The 9,121-nt window shown below is 38.7% G+C and overlaps 1 protein-coding gene across 1 annotated transcript; it reads left to right on the plus strand.

The window, feature by feature from the left end:
- The first annotated feature begins 613 nt into the window (after positions 1 to 613).
- On the plus strand, positions 614 to 8,416 carry Epgn (epithelial mitogen). Its single transcript, XM_028752680.1, has 5 exons — positions 614 to 913; positions 1,446 to 1,532; positions 4,336 to 4,456; positions 5,444 to 5,596; positions 7,106 to 8,416. Exons 1-5 carry the CDS (start codon positions 784 to 786, stop codon positions 7,158 to 7,160), a joined length of 546 nt encoding a protein of 181 aa, XP_028608513.1. The 5' UTR covers positions 614 to 783; the 3' UTR covers positions 7,161 to 8,416.
- The last annotated feature ends 705 nt before the right edge of the window (positions 8,417 to 9,121 follow it).

The following is a 9,121-nucleotide window of genomic DNA, read 5'->3' on the forward strand; positions in this document are numbered from 1 at the left end:
CAACAGTCAAAAAACCTTGAGTTTGTATGCAATTAAGACTAGCTGCTCATTAGATTTAGCCAAACTAGAGGCTGCCTCAATGAAAAATTTATAATGGCTATTACCACCATACATGGTTTCAATATTATTAATATAATGATTCTCTGCAGCCTACCATGAAGACAAATTTAAGCACTGTTGATCCTGGAACTTAGTGGTCCATACGATTTCTTTATAAAGCATTAAATGTCAGAACGACAGAAAGGTTAATGTTATAGTGTTAGAAGTAATTTTACTTTATAAACTTTATCATAAACCCAACTAAGTAACAAAACTAAAAATAAAATGAGAAACATGTTTGTTTTACACAAATTCTGTTCTTCTTTATAACCAAATTAAAAATATTTTTAAAATATTAATACTTTTTTCGGAGGTCATAATGATAGGTAATGGGGTAGCATCAGGGACTTTCACAGATCCTAACAGATTTTCTTGTCTGCAGATCCGCAGGTCTCTTGGCTGTGACCCTTCGTAGTCTACTAGGAAAGCTGGAGTTCAGTTCGCAGCAGCAGAGACTTTTCCTCATTTGCGTTCGTTTTTGTAGTTTTAAGAACTTTTACATGTGGGATGATTATGCCCACAGGTGACAGGAAACCAGTGTTTCAAGAGGGAACTTGATCACATCTCTAGATAATGTAGGTATCCTAAACAAGTGTGCGAGTGCCCGCAGGCTTCAAGCTGCTGCCAGGAGCACATAGTTTTTGGATTGGTAAGAACGGCTAAATGACGCTTCGTGAAATATAAATGGAAGAAAGACTCAGAGAGTGCAATAAAAACCCTCCACCCTTCCGTCTAGGAGGACCAGGTAAAGAACTTCAGCAGCTGCAGGATATGGCTCTGGGGATTCCGATAGCAGTTTGCCTCCTGTTCAAAGGTGCGTAATTCCCTTTTTGGTTCCTTTGTCTCACCTTAAAACGTGAAGATTACATTCTCTGGATTCAAAGTTGTTCCTGGCAATGATCAGAATAAGGAATGTGTGTATTAATTATGTTTTTATAGAATACCCCTCTCTCTTCTTTCTTCTTTCTTCTTTCTTTCTCTCTCTCTCTCTCTCTCTCTCTCTCTCTCTCTCTCTCTCTCTCTCAAGCCTGAAGTGTTTGCTTTGCATAATTGAAGTACACATGATAACAGCTACTGCCCTACAGTAAACTGTGCATGGTGATTCAATGAGTCTGTAAATACATCAACTTTCTCCTGAGAATGAGTGGATTTCAGCGTTCCTTGACTCATGTCAAGGGAACAGCTAAAAAGTAGTCTGTAACTGCCCTTGGATTCTGGATTTCAATGGATACAATGAGTTAGAAGCAGAACAGAAAATGGGAACTCCAGGATAAGAGCCACTTTGGGTCTGTTGTTCATATACAAAGGAAGCTCACCTGTGAAAGACGTTCTTCTCCCTACCACAGCAATGAAGGCAGCGCTGAGTGAAGAAGCAGAGGTGACCCCTCCCAGCACAGCACAGCAGAGTAACTGGACTTTTAACAACACGGAAGGTATCTTCTTCCCGCTCTATTTCCAGCAACTTCTTTAGAACTTTTGACAGAAAATTGCACTGTGATAGAGAACATTTGAAAAATTGTAATTTAATTTTTTTAGATAATCAGCTATTTCAGAGAGATGATGTTAAGCTGAAGTGACAGGTAGGTGTGCCTGCTAAGGGTTGCATTTTTTTTTTTTAAAGAAGGAAGTGAAGCAGGGGGTGAGAAAAGCTGCCTGTCTTTCTCTACTGTCCTAAATGTGAGATCTGTCATGGGTTCTGCTGGGATTCTGCTTGACTCCCAATGACCTTTTTATATTGGGTGTAACTGAATATGACTTTGACCTTCTGGAGGAGAGAAGTATTTTGAACTAAAACAGGAAGTTTAGCAGCCACAGAAATTACAACTACAAGAAGCCGTGCTTTTCTTCATCTTCGGAAAGGTCTTTTCTTGTGGCTTGTTGTCATTTTAGTATATGCTGCGTTTCCTGATCTCTCCCACCCACTTTGGTTATTATTGGTGGTGGTCACATATTGTCTTTCCACCTCAATGTGCACATCACCAAGACTTCTTGCTGGTGCCTAGCATGGCATGTGGCACAGCTTTCAAACTTATTTGAACTAGAGATGAACTTGGAAAGCTCCTTCCCTGTCAAGACCTGAGTCTGGATGGCTAATGACTCTCTCACAGAACTCATAAATGGCCCCTGATAGAAAGATTATGGTTTGTGATTCAGGATACAGAAACTCTTTATTTTGTTTTCAAGGTCTAGCTAATAACAACAAAACGTTGAAGCCAAATGGTTCTTTTCTAAACTTGAAAAGGGGGACTATCTAACTGAACCTCATTTTGCCGATACTTTTAAACACCTAAAGTATGTGTTTCCCATTTTATTTTTGGGTGTTGATTTGTAAAACAGAGTGTGTAGAAAATTTAAAGATGGGCTGGAGAGATGGCTCAGCCACTAAAGGCTGGGCTCACAATCAAAAACATGAGTGTTTAAAGACATGGTTCCATCTCAGCGGTTGATGTCATAGACACATTTCCAGCATCTCCATCCTTACCCTTTTTCTCTCTCATATTGCTGAACTGTAAATGAAGTCCCTGATTTACATAACAATAACAATTAAGAAAGGAAGGAGCTATTTCTTTCCTTTGCTTTCTTTGTGGAAAAATTTTGTATTTTTCCCTGCTTTGTTGCAATGCTGGGACAGACCCTAGAGCCTTGTGCATGCTAAGCATCTAACACTGTGTTGTAGCCTCTCATTTTGCTTTTTATCGTAAAAATATACATCTTATATATTAAAAATGTTTTAATGAACTTATAACTAACTTCTCCTCAAAGGAATAATGGGTCTCTCTGGGGTGTCCTCCTTTTGGAAATGGTTTCTTTCAAATTCTTATATTTTCTAGAAAATTCTTCTTTAGATTTGCTTACGTGAACTTGGTTCATCTTGAATTAAGAGGAACTTAGCATGGTTTGAATGAGAATTTCTCAATATCTCCAAATTCCTAAAGGAATAAATGATAAATTATGTTAAAGATACTACAGTCAGCAAATTGAAGGTCAATTTTAAGTTATGGTGTGTGTTCTCAAAGCAAATCGATATGGTGTCTTGTTGGTACCCTAGAATATCGAGATTTAGTATTTTTTACATGAAAAGAAATGTTTTTTAGGTCTCTCTCTCTCTCTTTCTGTGTGAGTGTGTGTGTGTGTGTGTGTGTGTAAAGAAACCTAAGTAGGATTGTCTTAGCCTCTATAGGAATTCACATACAGCATAGCATGAGGAATGACTAATAGTAAGGAGGTGGACTTATGCACTCAACACACCATAATGTGACTGCCACCAACTGTACTTAAGAAAAGTTTAAAGATGGCAGTGATTCAATGATGCGGTTTTCCCAAAGAGTCTTTCCCATTGCGTAAGCACCAAGGATGGTACAAGCAGTGTTCTGTCTGGCATGCCAGCACCAGTAGTAGCATCCTGAAACCCAGATGATTTTCCAGGGTACCCTTTCCTGACATGGGTGTCCCTTGAGAAGGCTTCTGATCACTAACTACACACTGTGGTCATTTTTTTGCATTGCTGAAATGAAAGAAAGAGAAAGCTGGTACAGACCGCACCCCCATGGCTTTGCCACTTCTCCACAACACCTCTTAACCGAGCAGAACTTTCACTTAGTATGTTGTAGTGTTGTCATTAGCTGTGTCTACCTGAGCCCACAACTGGTTCTGGCTTTTCATATCAGTTGTAACAGCCCCTCTCTGGTTAATCAATGGAAATGTCCCCTCTCTAGATAGCATTTCCTGGCAGTTCATGGAAGAGTATAAGAGGGGGTTCTCATCTCCTCTAAAGAGGGAATAAACATCGATTTTATTATTGAGCAAAGTTACATCCCTAGGCGGTGACATATCACTCCCTAGGGATGTACAGGGGAAGTGTAAATTGATATGAGGCCTTCTGCTCTAATTAGCATTGGTTACATGGCTGGGAAACATGGTTCAAAATTACCTCCTAAGCTAGAACCAGTGCTGCCACCTTTTGGCCAACCTGTCTCTATGTTTTATTGTGTAGCTTGTAAAGAATAGGAGAATCATTAATCCACCTCCATCCTATAACTAATTAATAATGTGTGGAGAGACATGAACCCAACCTTTTGGATAGAATCCTCCCCCCCGAAAAAAACCACCCAACATTTCAAAGGACAAAGTGTCTAAAATGTTCTTGAAATAAATGGTCTCTTTATATATGTATTGAAAATGTATTATCAAAGTAGGACACACTTAATTGTTAATTAATGAATCTTCTTTTCCTAGTTGACTACCTAGAAGAACTCATAGCTCTGAAGTTCTCCCATCCTTGTTTGGAAGACCACAATAGTTACTGCATTAACGGAGCTTGTGCATTTCACCATGAGCTGAAGAAAGCCATTTGCAGGTAACTGCAAAGAACTTAGCAAGTCTTAGAGATGGGAGAGGTGCTGCACATAGCACAGTTGCAACTGCTCTGTCTTGTCCACTATAAATAGTGCTTGGTGGCCAATACTTCCCTGGTGAAGATTATTTCTCCTGCTCTCAGCATTCCTGAGTTACCCAGAGTTCTTCATATAGGGTTGAGAAACCATGAATCCTATCTCACACCTGGTCCACATTAGCTTATCTCTTCATGTTGTCCTTGTTCAAGTCGTATTTAAGCAGTCATGTTGGGGAGACCTCATGAGTGTTGCTTCTGTTGTTTCTAGGAAATACAGTCTCACAGCAAATCCCTTGTCCCTCTTAAGTACATAAGAGTTTCGGAGGTTGGTGAGGAGTGGGGAGAAATGATATGACTATGATCTGAAAAATAATTTGAAAAGAATAGGATGATGGAATTGCAGAAGCAGGGGGGAATGGTGATTGATCTGAATGTGACTGGCCATTGTATTTGAATATTATGACTTTCTTTTTCTAAACTACTTATCCATATTACTCAACACTGTAGTTCCCAGACTATAGGATGCACAGAACTGGAAATTTGTTTTGAATGCTGACTTGAAGATCTACAACTATCAAGTCAGTATCTGTGTGTCTAACAACATGCAAAGGCGACTCTGAACTTTCTTGGGTTTCCTGGATGAGACAGACTCCCACAAGAAGAAAATCTATTCAGGAAGATAATGTCCTGGAACTACCATGACCCTCCCTCGCCCCACACTGATTTGCTCAGTTTCTTGACAAGCAGTCTACCTTTCCCTCTTAGCAATGAGGGAACATATGCAGCCTTACTGAATTTACTATGCTAAAGTGCAGACTGTTCCATTAATGGGCTGACTCCCATGTGCCTTAGCAAATGTCTCTTTTCTCATTCTTTGAAATGCACCACTCATGTGTTTTTCTGTCACTGTCGGCTTTACAGTTAGTTGCATGTTTGTTTCTCTCTTTAAAGATGCTTTACTGGTTATACGGGAGAACGGTGTGAGCATTTGACCTTAACTTCATATGCTGTGGATTCTTATGAAAAATACATTGCGATTGGGATTGGTGTCGGATTGTTAATTAGTGCTTTTCTTGCTGTCTTCTATTGCTACGTAAGAAAAAGGTATGGAAAGGACAAAGCATTAAATTGGTTGTGTGTGTTCGCTTGACAAATATTTAATGAGAACTTACTGTTGATGTGTCTGTCTGAGAAGATTCTTCATAATATTTTTGGTGCCTTTTCATGAACTCAGACTAGTGCTAAGAAAGAGAGAGAGAAAGAAAGAAAGAAAGAAAGAAAGAAAGAAAGAAAGAAAGAAAGAAAGGAAGAAAGGAAGAGAGAGAGAGAGAGAGAAAGAAAGAAAGAAAGAAAGAGAGAGTGAAAGAAAGAGAAAGAAACCTTACTAATACAATTAGAACAATGCAAATTTATAGTTTCCTTTCTTCCTATCTACGTTTGCCTGAACCAAAGTTCTAAGTGGGAAAGATAGCAGGCCTTTAAAAGGCAGAGATTAAATATATTTTACTGATGAGTAGACATTTAGCTTCCAACAAAGCATAATTATTGTTGAGCAAAAAGAAAGTTAAGAAATGAACATTAAATGAATGAAACATGTGACAAACATTAGCCACTTTCTCCTTACACATCAAGAAAAGTTATCTTCAGCAATATTGTTTACTGCTAAAAAACCCAATGTTAACTTAATCTACAGACAAGTTTACATTGGTTATGTATATACCATATTATTTCTAGGTTCCTCACACTGTTTATTTTCCATTAAATCCACACAACTAGGAAAAGGCAAAAATTTAATGAGAGTCACATTAAGAACAAATATATTTCTGCAATAATATTCATATTATGGTACTTTCAGTATTCTCATTTTAAAAAAATAACAACTAAAATTCCATGACCAAAATTAGAAAAGTTTGTTTTGCTTAATAGATGTCTATCAGAAATAATCGAATATATGTTTGATTAGCTTTAGGCTGGTCAAAGAGATGAAGAATACTAATGAGAAAGAAAAGGAAGAAAGCAAGAAGAAGGAAGTAGGAGGAAGGGAGAGGAGGAGGAAAAATCTATATACATGCATGAGCTGGGGGTGGTACGTCAGGCTCTCTAGAAGATCTGGAAATGGAGATGTTTATGCATGGGATAGTGGTGGTGGTGTGACACCAAAGACAAAATGTATAGTAAGCTAATGAAAGAAGACAATATAGCTGCTAGGCAAAGATGTGGCTTCAACTCCAGTGCAGGCTCAGCCTGATTCCACAGGGAGAGATGGGATATGAATGCCATCATAAACTCATCTCAAAGATGAGTTCCTCTTGGCTTTAATACTTCTTATCAGTCAATCATGGGTTATGATGATCATAGTGGAGTAGGGATCAGAGTCTTACAATCTCTTAGATCTTTTCTGGCAAGGCATTCTGTTGGCCCTGGATAATCCTCTAGAGCAGAATGCTACTGTGCGTGGGTTACTTCCTGCTATGGAGTGATGCATCCACCAGTAGATAAATGGTGACTAAGCAGAGTACTAAGGGCAACTGTTACAGCAGCACACTTGTATGTGTAATTCATAATGAGCAACACACAGTATTCTTATGGAAACCAATGTTCTCTCTGTTTTAGGTGTTTAAATATGAAATCACCCTACATCATCTGCTCTAGAGGGAGTCCATTGTGAGACCTAAGTCATAGTCAGCAAGCCATCTGTCAAAAGCAACAGAGACTCCCATGGAGATCTTTGGATGATACTAAATATGACAAGCTGACTTGAAAATAATGGAGGTTTAGGTCACAATGCAGTGATTGACCATTGCTTCTTAGCTTTGACCATCTTTGGGTGCCATGGATACTTATGTGAATGACCTACAGTAACAGAAGCCAAGCTCAGTTCTCTTCTTTGGGTTTGCTCTTGGTTGTTTGTTGCCTAGGAACTGCAGGAAGATTTGTTCTATTCTTCTGACCATCTCGGATGTGAATTTTCATTTTAATTGTTGTCTACCACATATCAAGTCAAAGTAATGCCACTTCTGGGTTCTTCAAGGAACTCAACATTTTGGGCCACCTGTCTTGATGAACCTAATCGCAAATCACCTGTCCACATGGGATTTCAGGGAATTCAGTATCAAGTTTTAGATGAAAACAATGAATGGCTCAGCTCCTTGAGTGAACCAAAAATGCATTAAACCTAAACCACTAAAAGAAAATGGAGTGTCTAAGGCACGCATAAATCATACCTAGCTGTGACAACAGTTTACAAACTTCATCTGTGTAGTTCGGAAAAAGCAGGTGAATTTCTGAGGAATGAAAGATGCCTGGACAGCGAGTCCAGAGCAGGCAAAGCAGCTGTTCCTATATGGATTATAAAGCCTGTGTTGGTTCGTCTGTCCCCTGGGGCCTTTACTCATTATCTCAGCCTTTCATTGGAAGACTGGCAGTTGGTATCCATCACTTGAACTGAAGTCCTAGAATTCACCTGAAGACTAAAAGCCTACAATTGTTCCCCAAATGGAAACTGAAAACTAGATATAGGAAAGCAACAGTACGTGGAATGTAACCACTTTTGATGGGTTGATAGCATATTTGCACATTGGTAAAAAAGAAACAATCATCGAAATACTACTTTGGGAATCAGTATACTTTCTTGGAATTGTTTCTGCTATATGATCCAGTCTTGGGCACATCTCTTACTTTCTTTGTGTTTTGGTTCCATTCTCTACAAGACCCATGCAGTTCTAAAATTGAACTATAATAGAAGAAAAAAAAACCCTCCTATATCTGCATAGCAAGTGAGATTATCCTCAATGCTTCCATTCTCAGCCCCATTTCTAACCCTCCCAAACCCCTGAATATTATCCTTAGTATATATTGTAATGTTCAGTTTGTAAAAATAATAATTTATTTTGAAAGAAAATACAAAATGAAATTACAAAGCAATAACAGACACTGTCTTTTCTTTCTGGGTTCAGTCTAGAGCTATGGGATTATTTCTTTTTCTCATAAGCAGAAAAAATTGATAGTGAGATTAATTAAAACAAAATCAGACTTAAATATTGTTACAATGGTAGTTAGTCATAAGGTCCATGCATATATTGACATAGCCTTTCATCCACTCTTTTAAGAATACAACATTCTGCTTTCCTTCGTAGGGGAGGAATTTCCTTGTCTTTGTGTTTCCTCCAGAAGGAATGTAATGCAGGTCCTTTGCCTGTCAGCACTTTCTGCATGTGCAAGGTTACATCATGCCAAGGGGTGGGGAGTGCTGGTTCCACCCAGTGACTCCAGTAACCACACCTAGGAAGCTACCTCTTCCTGAGCATTTCAAAAAGAGGTAGAAAAGCCGAGGAGTGTCCAGGAAGAAACACTGGAGGCCCACTTTCAACTGATCAAGAACTACCTATTGAGGAAAGGCCAGAGACACCATAAATGATCACACACATTTACTGTCTGTAAGTGCTTACATGTTTGAGACATAATAACCCCAAATTAGAACATCAGAGAGTTGACTTCCAGATAGTCAAATCAAAATGTTAACCAAAACAAAAATAATGCCTTACCCCACCCCCAAAAAAACCCAGTAACATCCACGTTCAATCACCTTCACTCACAGAGTGCTATTTATTAACAATATAAAACACACCC

This window comes from Grammomys surdaster, unplaced genomic scaffold, assembly GCF_004785775.1.
Source record: "Grammomys surdaster isolate TR1022 unplaced genomic scaffold, NIH_TR_1.0 125928, whole genome shotgun sequence".
NCBI classification, from domain to species: Eukaryota; Metazoa; Chordata; class Mammalia; order Rodentia; family Muridae; genus Grammomys; species Grammomys surdaster.

What these genes read in the sequence shown, in the direction of transcription:
- Epgn (XM_028752680.1), top strand. Translation starts at nt 784, where the DNA reads ATGGAAGAAAGACTCAGAGAGTGCAATAAAAACCCTCCACCCTTCCGT. An exon ending in AGTTTGCCTCCTGTTCAAAG is followed by an intron (nt 914 to 1,445) that starts GTGCGTAATTCC and finishes TCCCTACCACAG; the next exon opens with CAATGAAGGCAGCGCTGAGT. An exon ending in GACTTTTAACAACACGGAAG is followed by an intron (nt 1,533 to 4,335) that starts GTATCTTCTTCC and finishes TTCTTTTCCTAG; the next exon opens with TTGACTACCTAGAAGAACTC.